At 40.2% G+C, this 23,310-nt stretch overlaps 1 protein-coding gene across 1 annotated transcript in view; it reads right to left on the bottom strand.

Annotated features, from left to right (window-relative positions):
* The window catches only part of LOC119658589, a 48,942-nt gene that overhangs the window by 9,542 nt on the left and 16,090 nt on the right, over window positions 1-23,310 (bottom strand). The window contains exons 2-11 of the mRNA XM_038066049.1: window positions 14,172-15,472; window positions 9,407-10,373; window positions 8,419-8,856; window positions 8,195-8,355; window positions 7,620-7,832; window positions 7,241-7,547; window positions 7,054-7,167; window positions 2,164-2,551; window positions 2,031-2,100; window positions 1,823-1,962 (exon numbers count right to left, since the gene is read on the bottom strand). Of these exons, the coding sequence (XP_037921977.1) occupies window positions 1,823-1,962; window positions 2,031-2,100; window positions 2,164-2,551; window positions 7,054-7,167; window positions 7,241-7,547; window positions 7,620-7,832; window positions 8,195-8,355; window positions 8,419-8,856; window positions 9,407-10,373; window positions 14,172-14,913 (3,540 nt within the window). The 5' untranslated portion in view covers window positions 14,914-15,472. The remainder of the gene's footprint in view (window positions 1-1,822; window positions 1,963-2,030; window positions 2,101-2,163; window positions 2,552-7,053; window positions 7,168-7,240; window positions 7,548-7,619; window positions 7,833-8,194; window positions 8,356-8,418; window positions 8,857-9,406; window positions 10,374-14,171; window positions 15,473-23,310) is intronic.

The following is a 23,310-nucleotide window of genomic DNA, read 5'->3' as shown; positions in this document are numbered from 1 at the left end:
CTATCTGCGCGTTTGACAAATCCCGTCAACAATTGGCCGACGCTACACTCTTGGCATTCCCTCTGCAAGATGCACCCCTAGCCGTTTTTGTTGATGCCTCTGACATCGCAGTAGGTGCTGCCCTTCACCAAAAGGTGGATCAAGTTTGGCAGGGGGCTTTCCTGCCAATTACTAAAAATTATAGTAATGTACTATTATTAACTTTATTTGAACAGATATCGATATGGAAGGTCTTTCGTAGCCTAGGCACCATATAGTGGCAGACTCCTGATTTTTTTTAGTTGCAGACTCCCAAAAAGCCTGCACTGTGTTGGAGAAGCAAGACATCAGACATCCCATTATCTGGGAAATAATTGACGCAATAGCGAATTCTAACTTCGAGTAGATAAGAATACTGTGGTGCCCACACAAAAGTGAAATTATGTTGAACAAGATGACCCACTCAACAGCAAAGGCAGCCCTAATCAGCGCAAGCAAGATTTCATCCTTTACAGCTGAGAATGTACTAAGGGTGATGCAGAATAAAATCAAGAAGGACGCAAGATGAATATTAAGCGACTTCGAGATTAAAAGCCAAAGATTTCACGGCAATCTTTCCGAAGCTGCCCATTAAAATACCAGCTTTCATTTCAACAAATAGTGTAGCAATTGTAAAAACTTTACTCAAACCGTGTCTACAGTGTGGAATGCAGGAAACCTTAGACCACCTTATTCTTCAGTGTAGGAGGCACAGTGTGACTAGGAACAAATTCAGTTGTCCTTAAACTCCCCAAGAGTTTTTCTTAAAAGAAGGAAACCAACTCCAGATTGAGGAGTTGATCTGCTTTCTAAAAGAATCAGGCTTCCTAGTTCATTCCGCCCATCCCTTCCTGGTGAAGATCAATGCGAATGAGTAATGCAAAATAGCACATACTCTTTTCAAATAAAACAAATCGTCTTATTATCACAAAAACTAATATAAGCTGACATAAGACCAAACAACGTGAAGTTGCAAATACATAACACAAAATCTAGAGCAAGAAATATACATTATAACCTAACCATAATCACATCATATAAAAACGTTAGCCGTGTCTAAACTTGTAACACGTATCCTACCTGTTTGGACAGGCTACGACACAAATATGCTTGCAAGTGTTGGGGCAAAATGTATTGAAACGTAGTTGAGTTATCTAACCTACGAGTCTTGCAACACACAGTCCAGTACCCAAAAACCGAGTAAAAGTTGGCACACATAGGTCGAAGGCACGGCCAATTCTCGTCCCAATGTACGATCATCGTGGGCCGGATCAGAGAACTTAGATTTTTTTGTTATCCTGCCTGGACGTCGTGGAACAACTAAAACCTACAACAAATTCCAACCAAATTCAAACGCACTGAAAAGCCCACGCCATGTTGTGTGAGATCACAAGTCGTACCAAGAAACTGGCACTTACTCATAAAAATATAAAACTATGAAAATTAATTTCACGTGTGAAATGACAAGAATGCACAATGCACAAATTTTTAGTTGTTCCGAAAGGAGTGAATCGCCATCATTGTGTCATTATAATTGATTTTTATGTTTCAGTTGAAAGAAGATCTTAAGAATTCTATGCAGTTCTCATTAGATCCCACTTCCAGAACCATGGAGCATCCTGAGAACGGCATGCAGCTACCAAATCACAAAGAAAGCAGAAGATAAATGAACCAATTCAAATTAAATCACAAGAGAAAAGATCCCGCAATATATTCAACCGACCCAAGGTTCGAATTCATTTTTTCTTTGTTGCTTGTGTGACTTTTTAAAACTCTGCATAACAGCAGGAGAAAGGATTCTCACCTCTTTTACTTCTGAAAACAAGTAGCTTCCCAAGTCATCTTTGCTGTGTTCACGTTCTTTTCTGCCTGAAGCTGTTCTCCTCCTTTCTATTTTTCTTACCGTTGAATTCGAATTATTGGAAACCGGGTGATTATTAACACCTACAGAATGACCGGAAAAAAATAGTCAATATATAAATCTAGTATGGAGGTGTGCATTTCGTGATTACCTGTAGAATTTTCGTCTCCTGCATCAACTGATACTTGAGATGATAAGGGTGTTGTTGGTGATGGAACGGACTAAAAAGTGAATTTTAATTTTATTCTGTTCAAAGCATAAATACTGCATCTTACAACACTCACCTCTTGATCACCGCCAGCAATTGGTGTATTTGGCGCAGGTGAAGATGGATCCGGAGTATTCGCACCACTTGATTCTGCTCGACTATCCGTACGACGATTAGCACGTGACCTTGTACTCCATGGATATTTCAAGTATGTTTGAAATTTTTTACGTTCCTCTATCAACGCGCGTTCATGCCTAATCAGAATCGCCTCGTCTGAAGTATCTTCGAACTCATCGTCATTACTGTAGGCATCTTCAAGTCGATTTGAGGAGTTTGTCTTTCCCACATTTGATGTGAGTTCATCAGTGTGACTATTACTGTTTTCTGCACCAGAATTCTCCAAAGTTGATTGAGGTTGACATGAGGAATCTGTTATTTCCGATGATTCGTCTATTATTCGCCACCTAGTAAAAGTAATTTTGTCATGGAATAGCATCAATTATTTGTATAATTATTTAATTATTTTAATTATTTATATATTCGCATTTGACTTGATTTTTTTAACATTTCATTTTCAGTAAAGATAGTACTTCAGATTCGTTATCATGAACACTCAATGCGACAACACAAGGAATTATTTCGGTCTAAAAATCAAACAGAATTTATCGGAAACTTCTCCTTGCACTCTAAGAAACGAAACGGTCCGAGACCGAAGTAAATTATCGTAGATCTTACAGAAAAACAAGTCGGGAAACCGGAAGCTAGACGCTTCAGGTATGAAAGGTTTTGTGAATTTCTTTTATAAAGAGATTTGGGTGTGTATTTGTCCCATTAGCATGTAGCACGTAAAATATGCATATATTATGTGAAAATAGCCACTTTCAAGTGATATTGACATTCATAGTCTCGAATTTGCAGAGAAGCGACAGCTTTGACCTAGTATTACTTTGTTAGTAATAGTGCGATTTTCACCAAATTTGGCAGGATCATGCTCTATGCTGTAGCCTATATTGTTGCAATTTTGTGATTCTAGGGTGAACTTAAGGGGGGTTTCCTGTCAATTACTAAAAATTATAGTAATGTACTATTATTAACTTTATTTAAACAGGTATCGGTATGGAGGGTATTTCGGAGCCTAGGCACCATATAGTGACAGCCCCCTGATTTTTTTCAGATTTTTTGGTTGGGTAGTTTCTGAGAATGGGTTCGTTAAAAAAATGACCACTTTCAACCCCCCGCACCCCCCACCTTTTCAACAAATGTCAAAACTAAGACTGGCTTCGAAAAGTACTAATCGAGACCTTTAATTTGATACCCCACATGACTATATTTGATGAAAAAAAAATTTACACCCTGCCTTTGCATGTATGGGGACCCCCCTTAAATTCGTCGTAAAAGGATGTAACTCACTATATGCGTGAGCGTTCACAGTTCCCACCTTTCTACCAAATTTGGTGCCAATCGCTACAACCGTCTCCGAGAAAAATGCGTGTGACGGACAGACAGACAGACAGTAAACCGATTTTAATAAGATTTTGTTCTACAAACAAAACCTTAAAAAGAAGAAAGTAAAGAATTTGGTGTCGCGTTTGTAACAAATTCAAATAGTTGGTTAACGGATTTCAAACCCGCCGACGAATAAATCGCTCCATGATTTGCCATGCACCAACAAAGAACAAAGATGACATCATTAAAGACGAATTCTTCTCGGGGCTGGACAAAATTGTTGAGGGGTTGCCTTCAATGATATGAAAGTGGGAGACTTCAATGTTAAAATGAGAAACGACTTATTTCGTAAGGATACAACAAGAAGGTACAGTATTTGAAGTGAAAAAATCAATAACAGATAAAGATGAATCTAGTCGCAAGCTCCACCTGCGTCCCCCATAACAGCACACGTAAAATCACGTAGTTAACATCCGACAGACACATTTTTAATCAAATCGACTATGTTCTTATCGAAAAAACAACTACCTCCAGTAAATTAGATGAAGGCTACAACGTGCGCACTATTAAATCGGAGCACTTCCTTATTCAACTAAATACCGATATCGCACAGGCAAAACTAGTTATAGCAGATGGAACTGGACACTCAACTGTGGAAAGCTTGAAATGCGACATGGCCAAAGTGACATAGATTCCACTACCTTAGGCAAGTAGAGGGGAGAAAACTGAGATCAAATGCGCCGAAAAAGTAAGCATGCATGTAGCTGAAAACATCCTTGGATATCTACAGTGAAGAAAGCAAAATGAACAGTTTCATGCAATCGGTCAATTAAAGATTAACAAGAAAGGAAACTCAGCGGCGATCAATTAAAAAACATACACGAATTGGCAGCGAATAAGATGGAGCTGAAGGTTAAAGAGTTTACAATGGAATACACAACGTAAGTCCGAAAAACTGGTCCTATTAGGCAGAATATTACAATAATAATCGTTGACGCAACAATCCAATTGGATGAGGGCCTTGAAGTGTGTTACGAGTATTTCATTCAAGACAGTAACGGTACAGTACAGGATTACAGTACTCTATAGGAGGCAATGTTGTCAGCCAATTTTGGGGCCATAAAGGAGAAATCTGTGAATCATTCATCATCAACGGCGCAACCGTAGGTCTACCTTAATGTTGAACTCCAGATATCCCGGCGTCCGTATGCATTCTGGCTTAATTGTCCATCCTCATGTAGGATGGAAAAAATTCTCCGGAGGATTCTTTTCTCGAACGCAGTTGATAGTTCGCAATTTTTCTTGCTAAGAATCTAGGTCTCTCTGCAATTCGCGGAGTCTCCAACTCGCCGATATTTTGGTTGTTGAGCAGCTCAGATTCCTAGATTCGTAGTAGGCCTTGCACGTTCTTTGAGAGTGTAGCACTGCCCATTATGCAGCATTCTTTCGGTCCGTTTTTAGCTTCTATTCATCGTTGAATGACTGTTTTGGCGACTGGGGCCCAAGTATGTTTGCGGTTTGAAAATCATTTATTGATGCTTCATCTCCAGGACCTCTGTTAACAAAGATTATTGCGGCATCCATTTGTGCAAACGTTCCATGAGAAAATAAGCAATTTGTTTTGCCAGTCCGAGGCTCCTTTCGTGGTTCCATAACTTCGGTTCCCGTATAGAGTTTTTAGCCTTTCTCAACCCCCCGCCTGGGAACAATTGTCTTGTTTTTAAGCGCGATACTCGCCTTCCTCTTCCGTCCGCAGTTAACACATCGTTCAATAAGTCCCGGGACTAGCGTAGAAATGGCGCTAATACTGCCATTTATATACCAAGGTTCAGAAGTACCAACCTTCAGATAAGATGTGTCAAAATTCGATGTAATTCGAAACATAACCAAGAAAGCTATAGTGGTTAAACTGACGCTACCTTTGCAATCGTGAAAAAATAGACCAAAACGAGTTTCGTGTGTTGATAAAACATTGGGGAAAAAACACTGTTCAAGCTCAGCAATGGCTTGAAAAACGTTATCCGGACTCTACTCCGTCGAAAACAAACATTTTTCGGTGGTTTTCAACGTGAAACGCGGTCGTGCTGATACAAATGATGCGGAACGTTCGGGTCGGCCAAATGAGGGAGTAACTCCCGAAAACACCAAGCAAGTATTGAAAATCGTGATGGGTGACCGCAAAATGAAAGTGCGCGAGATAGCTAAGATGATGAACATATCAACTGGTAGTGCATTTACTATTTTGCATCAAAAATTGGCTATGAAAAAGGTTTTTTCCAAATGGCTGCCGCATTTGCTCACAATGGAACAAAAGCAACACAACGTATCAATGATTTGGAGAGCTGTTTGGCACTGTTTACTCGCAATAAACAGGATTTTTTGCATCGATATGTGACAGTGGACGAAACATGGATTCACCATTTCACTCCGGAGTCAAGTCGGCAGTCAGCTGAATGGCGTACGGCCGATAAAAGCCGCCCGAAGCGTCCAAAAACACAACAGTCGGCCGGCAAAGTGATGGCGTCACTATTCTGGGATGCGAATGGCATAATTTTCATTGACTACCTCGAAAAAGGAAAAACCATCAATAGCGACTACTACATGGTGTTATTGGATCGTTTGAAGGCCGAAATAGCGAAAAAAAAACGCCCACATGAAGAAGAAGAAAGTCATCTTTCATCAAGACAATGCACCGTGCCACAAGTCAATCAAAACGATGACCAAATTCAACGAATTAGGCTTCTAACTGCTTCCTCATCCTCCGTACTCGCCGGATCTGGCCCCCAGCGACTGCTGGCTCTTAGTGGATCTCAAAAAGATGCTCCAGGCAAAAAGATTTGGCTCAAATGAGGAGGTGATCGCTGCTACTGAGGCTCATTTCGAGTCAAAAGACAAATCGTTCTACAAACATGGCATTGAAAAGTTAGAGAAGCATTAGAATGATTGTATAACCCTTGAAGGAGATTATGTTGATGAATAATAAAGAATTTTGCCGATAAAATGTTGTTTAAATAGTTAGTCCCGGGACTTATTGAACGATGTGTTATTTATTAATAAAGAAATTCCCGCGATCAATACGTAGAAGTGGACGCAGGGCACAGTCATTGGATGAAGACAATTGGAGGCTACGCATCAGGGAGGTTACGACCCATAGGCAGTATAGAATCATCCGTTTCAGGTTGGAGACAGTTTATTAACTCAAAGTTTGCTTAATAAGAAAATATCAAATCTTCAATGCCCACCGTCAAGCTTCCCACTTTCTCTATTCACTTCCAATCATCCCCTTACAACGATTTTCCGGCGAGACACCTCAACTTCAATTACGTAAAATTTACATTTTCTTATGACCCAATCATCAAAGTTCTTCTCTAGTTTCGAATGAAATCCGCGTGCTTCTTCACTTGCAACCTACCCCTGCCCCATACAAATTCACTTTAATGTTGAACACCATCAACAGAAGACTCCAAGATAAGTGGTCGGTGTTCTTTATCAACAATTTAATGGAAATCAATGTACTTACTTTGGAGTCGGTATTTCTTTATACGGCAGAATTTCGACACGAGTGGTTGCTGCTACACTATACGGTATAACTATGTTATCAATATCATACGAATTTCGATGTCGTCTATCCATCCTGCAAATAGGTAAAATCACTATAAAAAGTATTTTACAATGCTCATGCGACATGTGCTCGTCAGACGCAGTACCTTTCTGATTTGTAGATAGAACTGCCGTGACAACCAGGTGTTGGAGATGCGTTTTTACTGCGAGGCAATTGGCCATTGGATGTGTCTAAACTATCAATTACTCCGAATGAATCGGAACCTCCTATCGAAGATGCCGCCGATGACATACCGCCGCCTCCACCACTGCTTGATCCAGCTCCCATGCTTAACGGTAAACCTGACGCGGTGGCTAAACTGGATGAAATTAGCTTACGATGTTTACTTTTCACAAGGTGATTGTTACATTGGTCGCCGTGAAGCGATCTTCGTACTTTTGCATTTTTCAATTCTAGAATTTGTTCGATTTTTTAATATTATTTTAAGCAAAATTGTTTGTTTACAATAATATTAAATTCATTACTGTTGGCTGCCATTATGTCCTGTGGATATTTTCGATTATATTTACGCCGGCTGTCAACGTATTTTCTCGAGCGGTCATCACGATCACCTCCTTTTTGCATCGATATGGCTCCTTTCAAAGATGAAGATGAATTTTTCGATGCACAACGTATCGCCCGAGTCTGCCACTCCGGAAGGCGCATAGTTGCTTCAAAATGTATACTTTGGGATACATCTAAAATTTAAAAACGGAATAAGAATTATGCGCGATGGAAACTAATTTTAATCGGTTCTGAAACGACAATATTTCCTCATCCTTGATGATCAACATACAGAATTATGGAAAATTATTTCAGGAATATTTTAATTTTCTTTTTATAATTACTCATTATTAGTCTTCAATTTTTGGCATCTTTTCTTACATTATAACATACATTGTTGTTGCTGAGATTGACATAGAAAAGGATATCTACGCGAAAATAAACTCCGGTTTGGGTATTAATTCACTTGTCAAAATACTCCTTCCACAAAAATACAGGGTACTAGTGTACACTCAGTCACCAATTAATCAAATCAAACTAAACTCTGTGTGCATACCTTCCGGAAAACTCAATACGGGATGAAAGCCTGGATCAAGTAGACCCACCCTTTCAGATGATGTCATCGTATCAGGTAGGTCACGAGGTGCTGTCGGATCGGGTCTGCCCGTGCATAAACCACATGGATGAAGAGGCCACTGGCATCCACATTTCACAGTGCTAGAAAAATATTTAACAAATCAAGTTTGATAATCCATCAAACTACCGAATGACATTCCATACCTTGATCGTGCAGCTTTCTTCGAAACTGTATGCACATTTGCGGTTTGTAGTAATTTTCTCTTTCTAAAACCTGTTCTTTGGAACGCTTGAGTTCTACAAGAACCCGATGAATTATTGGCGCCGGAACTGTACGCACCATTCGGCGCGCTTCCTCCCGCAGTTGAAGTAGGCATGTCTGCATCTAAGGCTTTAGAATTGCCCGGCAAAACGCCACGGAAACCATTAACCGACGAAGGTAAAATCGTGCTACTGCTAGGTGTGGTAGATGCTGTACATTTTTCAAAAGACACAACACCCTTGTTTTTCTTAATTTGATGATGTAGTTCATTATGTTGCCTTATTCGATATTCGAGATCGGAGATTTGTGCCAACAACCATGTCCATCGAGATGCAATTGCAGCACGATCTCGAACCCATCTCCAGGCAGCTCGCTTAGATCTGCAACAAAATGAATATCTTAAATAAAACTGTTGTATTTAAGGCGGAAGTAGCAAACTAGCAATTACTGTTCAATTGTTTTCGGGATCCCTATTTGGGGGGTTTAATTAACAATAACATAATGCAGACAATAGAATGTAAAAGCATTGGGATGCTTGTTATCAGCGACATTATATGGTGCCTTTCTTTTACATTCCCGTCCAATACTTTGGGAGACATATTTCCAAGGATTTTTTTTACAGTCCAAAAAAGTTTTAATGAGTTTGAAAATAAAAATATATTCGTTTTTGCCATAAAGGAAAATCACAAAATAATCAAAATTTTATCCGAGTTATTCCGGGGGGTTGAATGTCTTTATTGCCATCACGTGTTGTATTTCCGTTGCGTTTATGACACACCAGGCCCGTTTTTTACAGTAGGGAAATGAATCTGTTAATTTAACGCATTAGACGACCTTTCAAGTTGTACTTAAGCATTTCTTGGCGTACGCGAACGATTGATACGAGTTCAAGTAAAACCTACAATTCTAAGTTAAGTTTGCTTTACTTACATTGATAGATGTTGTTGCATTGTATTATTAAACTGTTGCATTTCGTCAGCAGATTCACCACCCGAACTGCTTGCTGTAACATCTGAATCAATCGCGGCATGAATTTCTTTCAGCTCACTATGTAAATGACCCGAAACATGAGAAATTTCTTCCACCATCTTTTCATTAATGAGAGGCACAACAGAGGAAACACCGATCGATTTATTTTGCGTACCGCTCAGTTCTGCCTGAAGACTAGCATTTGACGGTCGGCCGACCTTATTTCTTTTTACAATTAAACTTGAATGTTGTTGATCTGCTGCGGTTTTAATTCGCCGCACAAAAGACTTCATCACTGCCGTTGAGATCTGACGACGTTTATCATCTTCGTACAAATTTAATGTTTGAGGCTCTCCTGGCTCCTTTCGACGCAATGTTGGATTCGCTTGCCATTCGAAAAGACCTGCAACTTCCTCACTCGTGTGTTTACCCATGTAATAAGCTTGAATTTTCCGAAGCCGCCTTACAAGAAAATCGCACTTTCGTTGCATTTGTTGTTGCCGCTTCTCTATTTCATTTCGAATTTCCCTTGTCTCAGCATCTTTCGGCTGTTGCATACCAACTTCCTCATAATTCATAACATCAACGTCTGTAAATAGGCTAAGCTCGCAGAAGGCGCCTTCCCCTCCAGGTGTTGTGTCAAAACCCTTTAATACTTGCAATAAGTCCATATCTGATGTACCTAGTTCACCCAATACTTGCTCCATTTCAGCCGTATCTTTTATGAAATCTTTTTGCAATCCCATCCCTGACGTAGTACTTTGAGGAGTTAAAGATGATACAGGAGTACTTTCTGATTGGCTTTGATTCGTCGTACTGGTACCTCGTGATGGCGTTCGAGGAGGTGTTTTCTGCTTGATTTCGTCTAAGGACTGCAATGGCTGATCCCGGTTTTCATATTCCGAGTTTTTAATCCCTGGTTCATCGTCTGAAAGCAAAGTACGGGTGAGAGTTCAGTGAAAAATGTATAACTAGGATAAATGGAAAATATAAACCTCAAACAATAAAACGTTTATAAATTAAAGGTTCACTCGTATGGTAGAGTAGATTGCATGAACTTTAAACCACGATTAAGAAAAACCGGTTTCTTATCTGAAACCTTTAAAAATACAGACAAGTGTCTAAAATTGGGAATTCATATTGCTAGAATTTCAAGTGTTTAATCACTGTGATAGTGCACTTCGGCCAAAGTTCAAAACAAAAATTTCGCTCAGCAATAGGGAGCCAATTTATTGTTTGCGAGACAAAAAAGGTTAATAGCCGGGCATATGTCAATAAGCAGAGGATCATAGTAGCTCCAATATCCTGATCATGAAGGAAAAAGAATTTGTAACCACCGTGAAATACAGAAACCACTTTAGGGGGTAAGGTTTTCAGCGTGAAAAAATGCACTTTTTTTTAGCGCCTTTGGGAAAAGGCGATTTGCCGTGTTCAATGTATCACAGCTGAAAAGAAGAAACCATTTGAATTTAGCCAAAGTATGAATGAATCTCTAACCCCCCCCCCCCAACGGTTTCAGATTTCTTCTCTCTTTTAAAAATTTATGGCGGCCATTTAATGAAAAAGAAGACGAGGCCGACCCTGCCTGAGATGGTGCGATGGCGTAGGACGTCAGACAGCTTTTTGGGATATCGAATTGGTGGACCTCGGCGCAAAACCGGGATGTCTGGAGTTCCTAGCCCGGGTACCGGTTGTTATGCCGTTGATGACGATGATTTAATGTGAAAAGTGCTATTTTCCCCGAAAAAAATCCGCCATTTTATAAGTAAAAAATCCCCTAAAATAAAACAAGTCGGGAAACCGGAAGCTAGACGCTTCAGGTACGAAAGGTTTTGTGTATTTCTTTTATAAAGAGATTTGAGTGTGCATTTGTCCCATCAGCGTGTAGCCCGTAAAATATGCATATATTGTGTGAAAATATCCACTTTCAAGTGATATTGACATTCATAGTCTTGAATTTGCAGAGGAGCGACAGTTTTGACCTAGTATAACTTTGTTAGTAATAGCGGGATTTTCACCAAATTTGGCAGGATCATGCTCTATACTGCAGCCTATATTGCTGCAATTTTATGATTCTAGGGTGAACTTAAGGGGGGGATTTTCCTTTCAATTACTAAAAATTATAGTAATGTACTATTATTAACTTTATTTGAACAGGTATCGGTATGTAGGGTATTTCGGAGCCTAGGCACCATATCGTGGCAGCCCCCTGATTTTTTTCAGTTTTTTCGGTTGGGTAGTTTCTGAGAATGGATTCGTTAAAAAAAATGATCACTTTCAGCCCCCCGCACTCCGCACCTTTCCAACAAATGTCAAAACTAAGACCGACTTCGGAAAGTACTAATCGGGACCTTTAATTTGATACCCCACATGACTATATTTGATGAAAAAAAAATTTACACCTCCCTTTTGCATGTATGGGGACCCCCCCTTAAATTCGACGTAAAAGGATGTAACTAACTATATGCGTGAGCGTTCATAGTTCCCACCTTTCTACCAAATTTGATGCGAATCGCTGCAACCGCCTCCGAGAAAAATGCGTGTGACGGACAGACAGAAAGACAGTAAACCGATTTTAATAAGGTTTTGTGTTTACACAAAACCTTAAAAATGGGGGGAGGGGGATATTTTATATGCAAAATGTGTGTTCAAATTTGAAACAAATCAATCAAGTAGTTTTAAAATAGAAATGAACACGCACTTTGTAAAAGCTGTTTTGAGAAGAACGCGTTAAAAATGTTAAAAGCTTAGAACTATAACTCGAAGGAGCGGCGACTAATTGCTTGATAACTTTGAGAGCTTTCCCCGGATCCAGTTTAAATTTGGGGAATATATTCTTGAGATGGTTAGCTACTAAAAGACAAAAAAAAAACAAAATGGATTTTTTAAAACTGCAACCTACATCTCCCTTAAAAATTCAAATTAACCGAGCGTTTCAAGTTTCTCTCCATACAGGAATTTGTCATCAAGAGGTATGCTTCTTCCTCCCATATCGAAACTCATAGAAGCTGAGACATTTGCCTTCTGATGAGGAGGACACGATGCCCTGAGGGAAGAATACCGAAATCACTACAGTGACCATAAGAAAGCCACATAAACAGCTGTGTGCTGAGGTCAATATGCACGCAAAACTGTAATAAACAAGGTACGTGGTAAAAAAACAGAGACAGAATCAAACTTGATGCTTCGGTTACCGAGGAGGAACTACAGGATATCTTAGCGGGCATATATTAACAAGCGGCGAGTGATTAACTTCGTTATGGTGGATTAAACTGCAACTGCTCTTGCAAAGGTTCCGGTGAAAATCTCATTACCATTTTGAATAACCCACCAAAACCAAAGTGTCACCGTTAAAACAATAATATTGCTTTTGCTATCGGTGATTGCAAATATCGTATAGCTTTCGATGTAGTTTACTCATACTGCAGTCGGTTCTTCTTGAATTGAAATACTTCTGATTTTATTTTAGCTTTTGCAAACTGTCAAGTGCCGGATGGCTCAAGTGGTTAGAGCGCTGGGCTATCGTAGCGGAAGGTCGCGGTTCAAATCTCGCTGGGGGCAGAGGAATTTGTTATCGTGATTGGATGTCGGACACCAGTCGACTCAGCTGTGAATGAGTACCTGAGTCAAATCAGGGTAATAATCTCGGGCGAGCGCAATGCTGACCACATTGCCTCCCACAGTGTACTGTGGTGTACCGTTACGGTCTTGAATGAAGTGCTCTAACACACTTCAAGGCCTTGATCCAATATGGATTGTTGCGCCAACGATTATTATTATTATTATTTTGCAAACTTGCAACATGCGAGTCATTTTCGAAATTTACTTTCTACGTCTCATTTTCAGTTTCAATTTATTATAGGCAACTTGATCAGTTGTTTTAAGATTGGTTCTGGCTGTTTCATTCAAAAGCAGGGAAAAAGCATCGTTCGATCCTTTCCCATCGACTTCGATGTTCGGACGATTAACGACAAACGCCGTTCATTGTCCTTTGTAGTCGGCCAGCACTCAGAACCATAAAGGATAACAGGGCCATATGAAACGTCACTTCATCTAGGTGGAACTAATACGTGAAGAAATTCCACAACACAGTTCACCATTGACCGATAGCATTAAACCGAGACAGTGACGGTACTTGTTTCATTAGGATCGGTCTTCAAATATCCTGTTTTATTAAAATCAAATTCAATCTGGAACCCTGTTGCATGAGGTGATCATGCCTTTTTTGAACAAATTGCTGACGTGGAAGTTTGGTCCAGTTTTTAAAAGTACTAATTAAGCTCTTTCAGTTCATACACCGTATGATCATATGCTAATAAAATAAATCAGCACCCCTTTCAGATGTATGGGAATCCCCCCTTAAACTACATAGCTTCTTATCAAAGCTAATATTTGCCTGGAAAAGTACTAATTGATACCTCATATCACTACATTCAAATTGCACCCATCTTTTATGTATTTGGATCCCCCCTTAAGTTCTACGTGAAACAATGCCACTCACCGTAAGTATGGAGATTCACGATTCCAACCAATAAATTGGAGTTGCCCGACAAACAGATAAACAGAGGGACATATGGAGAGCTCCCCTTAAACTCAACACGTAAGTCAACGAGTTTATTAAGGTTCTGTTTTACGCAAAACCTTAACAAACTAAGAATTAGGAGTCAAAAAACAAGCGATTCAAGCTGAAGTTAGATCAAATATAAATGCAACAAAAGGAACTTACCTTGAACTTTATTTTCTTGACGATCCTGCGAAGATTGACTGTCATTCAATTCGTCATTGCGTTCCACGATTTCATATCCAATATCCTGCTGTTCTTTATCGATATCACCACTTTGTTTTAAAGTAGGAACGTCATCTTCAATTTCAGTGTTGATGTTCCCATCACTAACTGAATAATCCATGTGTGTCTGCGCGTTATGATCTTGAATCCTTGAATGCTCCTTTTCTTCACTATTAAATTCCTCTTGACTGTTAATGCTATTGTTGTCTTGGAATTCTATATTCGTATCACACATTGGGCCCATCTGACTATTAGATAGACGTCCATTAATCGGGGATCTTGCTGCCGATCTTTGACGCCGTCCTGTCGATAATTTAACGCTCTTATTTGTTATAACTCTTGGCGGGGAATCGTTGCAGTGATTCTGCTGTAGTTGGCGTATTTGCTGGAATTGTTCAAATGCCGACTGAAAGGTGCCGTTCTTACCGTTACTGCGAAAAGGAAAATTCGCTTCTTGGCTCGTTTTATTGTTAGCAGCAATGAATAGTGATGTATCACTGGGATCTGAGTTTGAACTCGTTATATTATTACGGTGATTCGAGTCGGCTGAACTGGCAACAGTTGTGGGGACTGTTTCTGATTCGGAGATCAGATTGTTGGACGAAGGACGCGGTGATGCAGATGTCGCAGACGAGGACAACTTATTCGTCTGACTCAGAGGCTCAGTCAGAGCGGGTGCCATATTGCGATAAACATGAGCTGATACATTTGTGGTTCACAAATGAGTTGCTACCACACTTCGGAAAATTGCCACCGCCGCAAATCCCGGAGTTGTAAAAAAGATATGCTTCACTAGATTTTACTATGACAGAATGAGTACCGACGATATCTATCGTTATTTCATTCATTAAAAATAACGGAATGTTTCTATTAATGAAATCAAAAGGAATTCACAATTCTATCTCCGACTTGAAAACAAAATTGTACTCATCTACTGCTGCTCTCTACTATCTTTTACGTCACACACTTTGATCGTACTGTTCCGGCCGTCGTTTCTCACGCACAAGCCATATCAGAAAAGAAAACTCAGAAGCGACGATATTCATTCAACTCAAGGCATAATGAATGTGCTTCAGATCTAGAACGAAAAGCTCTACACTAAAGCCCCCATTGTGTAAGGACCACGATTCGTCCATGTGAATTTCACAATTTTCACCAAAGCAGAGTGAAGATGACCCTGTGTATTTAATCCATGACGAAATGATTCAGGACGCCTTCCTCGTTTTCGAGCAGTCACATATCTGGAAAGAAAAAAGGGGAAATTAGAAGAGCACTTCCAGTAATTCGATTCGATTTTACAACGAAAGGAAATGATTTTATTTTAGAAAAGACAAACTACATATGCATCAGGTTTCCCACTGCAATAACTAGCTGATATTTCTTGTCCATTATGTTACGAAAACCGAGAATATCTAAATTTTTCTTCTTCCTCTGAAGGTGTGGGAATGTGCATAGAATTCCTATCGATTAATTATTGTGACCATATCTTGCTATTACTCGCAAAAATTATTTGGCCCAATTCTTTTATAAATTTTGATATCTCCATTAGATATGAGAATGAACTCTCCCCTTTTATTAAGATAACACATTCAAGCGATAGAAGCGTCAATGAAAATTAGACTTAACCTATTATGGCTGCAAAAATTCGAATGGCATTTGAATATAATGAAAATACGCACTACACCAACTACAATGAAGTAATTATAAAAATACTGCTTCCTAGAAAAGATAAGCTCATCAGTCGATGACCCGAGCAACATTTCGGTCCCAAATTAACCCTTAACATACCAAACTCCTGTCGCCAACCTTGTTTACCAAGCTGGGGTCCCTGGGACTCTATGTTTTTCTCAATTGTTTGTGTTGGAAGGTTATTTAATTTAAAGTTTGGAGATATATTTCAGTGTTCAGATAATCATTTTTTAGTAATCTGATAACCATTTTTTTTAATTCACAGTAATTTAAAATTAATACAAATATATTTGATTAAATGCATGTAACTTTAAACAAGTCGGGAAACCGGAAGCCTGAAGAGTCTTCAGGTATGAAAGGTTTTGTGAATTTCTTTTATAAAGAGATTTGGGTGTGCATTTGTCCCATTAGCATGTAGCACGTAAAATATGCATATATTATGTGAAAATAGCCACTTTCAAGTGATATTGACATTCATTGTCTTGAATTTGCAGAGGGGCGCAGATTTGACCTGGTATAACTTTGTTAGTAATAGTGCGATTTTCACCAAATTTGGCAGGATTATGATCTATACTCTAGCCTACATTGCTGCTGTGATTCTAGGGTGAACTTAAGGGGGGTTTTCCTGGCAATTACTAAAAATTATAGAAATATACTATTAACTTTATTTGAACAGGTATCGATATGGAGGGTATTTCGGAGCCTAGGCACCATAGAGTGGCAGCCCCCTGATTTTTTGGTTGAGTAGTTCCTGAGAATGGGTTCGTTAAAAAAATGACCACTTTCAACCCCCCGCACTCCCCACCTTTGCAGCAAAAGTCAAAACTAATACCGGCTTTGAAAAGTACTAACCGAAACCTTTAATTTGATACCTCACATGACTATATTTGATGAAAAAAAAAATTTACACCCCTCTTTTGCATGTATGGGGACCACCCCTTAAATGCGTCGTAAGAGGTTGTATATGCGTGAGCGTTCACAGTTCCCACCTTTCTACCAAATTTGGTGTCAATCGCGCGTGTGACGGACAGACAGACAGTAAACTGATTTTAATAAGGTTTTGTTTTACAAACAAAACCTTAAAAATAGTAAAAACTCATTTGCTGCTGGTGCTACAGTTTTTGGGATTGCCGAAATGAATTTTTATAGGATTGCTTAGTAGAATAGCCATCAGGCTTTTTATTTTTTAAAAGAAGGAATTATAGGCATATTAATACGATACGGGCCCCGGTTCTGTCGAGAAATGGGCAAGGGTTCTTAACGCATGGATGGCATCAGGATGTAAGTAAATTAGTCCGAAAAAATCAAACGCATGTCTGCACGCTAAATATTGGCACCACGAGAAAGACTGATGAGCTCGCAAGAGCTCTTCGGGAGCTCATTGATATCTGCGCTTTACAAAAAACTCGATGGTCTAGTCCCAAAAGCGGCGACATGGACCGAACGCGGTAAAAAATGGCTATAAACTTCTCTATTTTGGTAGCCTACACAATCAATATGGTGTTGGCGTTGCCATTTCAGAGGGTTTCCGTGACGCCAATAAAGAAGTCGAATTATTTGGTGATGGACCTTTAGCTGATTGCACAATTCATTTCTTCATCGCGTACGCCCCACAGACAGGTCGACCTGATGGCGAGAAAGATGCCTCTCGATGCAAAAATCTGTAACGTGCCTTCTGATGACTATATCATAATTGCAGGCGACCTTAATGGTCGTGTGAGTGAAAAGCCAGACGATAACAGCTGCGGTAGGGAAAAGGGTTTAGAACGCGCAATGAAGCAGGCGAGCTTTTAGTCGATTATGCGGACATTCATGACCAAGTGGATTGTTTCATCTTCCTACATTTTATAGTGGACAAAGTAAAACGCAAATCGACTATATTTGCATAAGAGGCCGACATTTTACCACATCCACTGACTGCAAAGCCGCTATCTTATGAGACCACCGCGCCTCAACATCGACCGTTGATTGCTGCTGTCTTGCAAATCAGGTCACTCATAAAAGGCCCGGGGCGCATTAAATGGTGGCGATTTCGTGAGAAGAAAAACGCGGTTATCAACCATTACGAATGGGAAAGAATGGTGAAACCAAGTTAAAGACACGATGCACATAGCGACCTATGCAATCCAGGGGTCACCAAACTTACAAGCACGCCAACCTGGAAGCAGAGAAAGCAAGTGCTGTCACCCGAGAGGTCATCGTTTTTACGATAACCTGGACACTCGGGCTGACAAGAGATATCTGCATTGACTTGTCAAAAGCCGACACGAGGGCACACAAGATATCTAACACTTCTGTTATGTTAATGACGAGAACGATACTTTTACCGACCTGATGAATAGCGAGAATATTTCGGGGTGTATCAAAATCGCTTCGTGACTCTGTCGTGGTTCATTAAGGAATCGACCGATCCCCATGAAATAGGCAATATCACTGTCAATGGCAGTGGATTGCCCAGAAGTGATAAATAGCGAGAAAATTTCGAGCAGATTTCATCTGAAGAATTTGTTCATCTTCCACTTCCGCTAGCATTGCCGACATTTGGAGCAATTCCATCTGTCAGCGCCACTCCGTCCACGTACTCGAGGAGGACGATCAGACCCGAGTCTGCAAGGAACTCATTTGAAGGGGCTCTGGGCACGAAGCCTCACCGGAGGTTATCTGGTGCCATGGGAACCGGGACGGCCATTTGAAAGAAAATGCTCCAGGAGATTTCCTGGAGGATGTGCTCTCGGTCCCTTTATTTGCGGTTGACGCCCTTGTGGGAGTTTCATGGTGGTTGTGGTTATGCCTACATCGCGGGCAGAGCTCCTCGGAGCTCAAGAGTGGAGTTGCGCTGTACAACTCGTGTGCCGCACACCTTATTGCGGCAGAGGTGTTAGATAGGCCTTGCATCCACTGGTATGAATGCTGTGCCTGCACTCAGTATAAACCAGTATCGCTGTGCCAGTCATGGCGGGCCTCTGATTATGGTCTCCAAATCAATCCGTGCCCGAAGAGGACCGTGGGATTATGCCTACACGGCAGGTGCTCACGTTAAATTTCCAGGACTTTCATGTTAGCGCCACTGAAATCGAGGAAGCAATAAAACGAATTAAATATGGGAAAGCAACAGGACGACAGCGCATCTAAGCTATGGAAAGCGAAGAGCTGGACTCCAACACTGTAGTTAAGTGAATTCTTCAATCGGGTTATTCAGGAAGGTAGATGTCCTTGGTCTTGACAACCATATTCGCGAAATCGTTGAAATAATCGTGATTCAAGCCGTGTTTGTGAAGAACTGCGGAACTACTGCGCGGCTACTCATGAAGCAACACCGCGAGAAGCGTTGCTCTCTTTACATAGCCTTTCTGGATCTGGAGAAAGCGTTTGACCGTGTGCCACATCAACTAATCTGGTATGCTCTACGATAACTTCTAATACCAGAGAAATTCGTGCGCTGGATTAAATTGCTATACCACGATCCGAAAAGTAAAGTTCGAAGTGTGACGGGTTTATCAAAACCGCTTCGTGTCTCTGTCGTGGATGATTAAGGAAGCAGCTGATCCCCATGAAATAGGCTCTATCATTGTCAAAAGCAGTGGTCTGCCCAGAAGTGAGTGATGCAAATATAATATTTCCGGTCAATGCTATCAGCCAATGGAGAACTTCGCTATGAAATTGCTTCACACATTAGTGCAATCTGGATAAGGTATCGGTCCACAACTGGCGTCTTTGTTATCGGCACATCAATGAACGCCTCAAATCTAAAATTTATCGCAATGTCGCCTGTCCTGTCGTTATGATTCTGAGATGGTAATGGAGACGGAGACACGCGATTTTAGATTTGGTTTGAGCAGAAAAAATGTTGTTCCACCACATTAGAATCTGCACCGGAACCGGTGTTTTTCAATATAGTTGAAAATGAGTAATACAAACAAAAATAACAATAACAAAAGTAGCAGACAACAATGGTTCTGATTGTTAGCCGACTATAAAAGGCAATGAACGGCATTTTGCGGTAATAGAGACGAAGATGGTGCATTGGACTAGTGGCGTGATATGCGTTGATCATATCCGATCGATATGAGGTTTCACCGATCGTGGAAAAATTGCGAAAGAGGCGTCTTCGATGGTAGGGCCATGTAATTCGCGCTAAACAAGATTCAATCGCCAAGATTGGTCTGAACATCAAAGTTGGTAAGCGACCAGAAGGCCGGCCGAAACAGCGATATGCTGAATAGGGATTTGAAGGCCTCACAACTACATCCAGATCAGACCTTTGACAAAATAAAGTGCGGAACAGATCACGACGAGCCGAAGAGAAACCAAACTTGAGTTTACTTTTATTGATATGTGATTTCGGAACCACATTTTCATCTTTGATGTTCAAAACGAAACAGAAAAAAAACAATGAATGTCTCCAAAAATTTCGCGATAAACTTGCAGTTACCACTACGAAATTGCAGAATCTACAAAACCCTAATTTACTTAATTGCCGAATCTCGTATTATTACTTCTAACATTCGGTTAGCACGTTTTACACCAGTAAGATACATACATACATATGAAAGTAAATGCTCGTATGTTTCGACATTGTGAGGCCGTCTCATCCATATGCGGATCTTTTTACAAGCCCGGCAATAATGACGTCACGATATGTAATATTGGGAAGCACCACAGTTTCAGAAAACACGTATCAATACAAGCATTCTTCAAGATGATGTTACGCTTATATGTTGTGATTACATACGAGTCATGTAGAGGCATTCTGGTAGTAATTTAAGCGCCGTTGCCAAAGTTTCCGCCGCACATATCACAGACAAACACACTTATATGATGCGTGAATTAAAGTGCGTTGTATAATGGAATAAACGGTCAGAAAATATCAATCATTTTTCAGTGGGAGTCTTACTATGATTTTCACAAAGATCAAATAAATAAGACGAAAAAGTATCGTGGGCAAGCAGTCGTTTTAGAGTGAGTTAAAAACCAGTGCCGGAATAATCATCAGTGGATATGCAGCTCCTTTCTCTGAGGCCTATTCTCCAGAATGATGTTATAATTGCCCTCCATTGATGGAGGTCCCTGAGCCTCAAAAAATATCAATGGACATACCGCAGATTATAAAGTGAGAGATGTGTGGTTATGCGAAAGCTCTGTATCGACTCCATATATAATGGAATATGGACCTGCGGTTGAAGATAATCAAAATTAAAAATGCAACTGTTGAGAAAGACTTCTTTTTCTACAAATACATAATATAAACAAGGCAAGACAAGGTACTGAGAATAGGTCCGTTAAAGAAATCATCAACTCCGAACCATCGTACTCACCGCCTTTCCAACAAATGTCAAAATTAAAACTGGCATTGAAAAGTACTAATCAAGACCTTTCATTTGATACCCAAGTACCCAGTGTATGAGGACCTTCTTTATTCTCAACGTAGAAAGATGAAACTAACTGCATGTGTGGAGGTTGAAAGTTTCCATCTTCTCAAAAAGTTCCCTGCCGTTTCTGAGAAAAGTGCGTGTGGCAGACAGACAGACAAACATTAAACCGATTTTAATAAGGCAACAAATCCTTAAAAGCACCCTTCTAAATTTGATATTCTGCCATATGTCGGTTCATATTCTTAGTAATTTTATACAGACTCATACCTCAAAATTTCATAATGATCGGTTTATTTCTTTTTCCCGAATATATTAAAAGAGTCAATTCTGTTTGTTTTCCACAAAGCCTTAAAAAAATTTCCAAAAAAGTTGAATAGAGCGAAGTAAGCATTTTCCACTAGATATTGCACAACGTCCCAAAATGGATATAACAAACGGGTAAATTCGATACATTTCTCATCACGACGACCAAGGGGAAAAGGCAAAACTGGCAACCAAAAATTGTATATTTTATGCACCCAATATAGTATCGAATGCAACAGCAAATCATGGTGTCAACGATAGCGTTTTGGTAATATAGACGTCGAAAATGAGGCATGCTTTGATCTTCATAAATATTGATAAAATCATGGAAATCGTCGCATTGGAATCGTGTGTGAGCACTTATTCCTTTTGCAAGGATCTAAAGACTAGCCAGAGTTGGAACCATTTTCATAATGTTGATCTCCAGAAGGGGCCCGGAAGCCACAAAAATTGATGCAAATAGGTCAAAATTGTTGCTTCTTTGAAAATTGAAGAGTATGAATGTCAATTTCACCCGAAAGTGGATACTCTCACATAATACAATATATGGATATATTATTAGGTTGTTGCAAATGAAATGTCGGATTTTTCAATGAAGTGAAGTTAGTTATGATTTTAATGTTTAAAGCTGCCGCAAGATGACTCTGGTGGTATGGGATAATTGAGTATAAATAGTCGTTCGTTCGATCAAGGAGTCATTTCGGTTTCAATCGTCATTGAAGTTCCAAGTAAAACTCAAAGAAAAAAGCATGGAAGGGAGTCAAAAACGTCTACTTTTTCTATATGAATTTAAACTTGGTCACAACGCAGCGGAGACAACCAGAAACATTTGCAGAGCATTTGGAGCTGACGCAGCAAACGAACGAACGACACAGCGGTGGTTCGAAAAATTCCGATCAGGCGACATGACCCTCCAAAGTGAACCTCGTGGACACCCAGGACCATCGATCGACAACGACGAGTTGCGTTTGATAGTGGAATCTGATCCCCGATCATCGATTCGTGACATTGCAGAGAAAATAGGCGTACACTATTCGACAGTATCTCGGCACACAACAGCTTGGAAAGGCGAAGAAGCTTGATAAGTGGGTTCCGCATGAACTCAACGAGCAAAACATGGCGCTGCGAATGGAAATATCCAGTTCTCTACTCAACCGCAACAGGAACAATCCCTTTTTGCGCAGAATAGTGACATGCGATGAAAAGTGGATATTGTACGACAACCGTCGCAGATCAGCGCAATGGCTAGATGCCGATCAGCCTCCACAACACATGCCAAAACCGAGCCTTCACCCGAAGAAGGTAATGGTAACTGTTTGGTGGTCTGCATCTGGAATTATTCATTATTCGTTTTTGGAGCGTGGTGAAACAATTAATGCAGAGAAATATTGTGCCCAACTTGATGAAACGCACGAGAAATTACGTGTTCAGCGGCCTAGATTGGTCAACAGAGATGGAGTGATACTGCTCCATGATAACGCCCGACCTCATGTTTCCAGAATGACGGTCCAAAAATTAAATGAATTACGATATGAGACTCTTCCTCATCCACCATATTCACCCGACCTCTCGCCAACCGACTGCCACTTTTTTAAGCATTTGGATCACTTTTTGGCGGGGAAACAATTCAGCAATGAAGTAGCTGTCAAAAGTGCCTTTGAAGAATTTCTTAGCTCTAGAAACCCAGACTTTTACGAAACTGGAATAAATGCCCT

The sequence above is a fragment of the Hermetia illucens genome, chromosome 6 (genome assembly GCF_905115235.1).
Source record: "Hermetia illucens chromosome 6, iHerIll2.2.curated.20191125, whole genome shotgun sequence".
Lineage (NCBI taxonomy): Eukaryota > Metazoa > Arthropoda > Insecta > Diptera > Stratiomyidae > Hermetia > Hermetia illucens.
The sequence above is the reverse complement of the archived record's forward strand: the minus strand, read 5'-3'. Positions and strand labels throughout refer to the sequence as shown.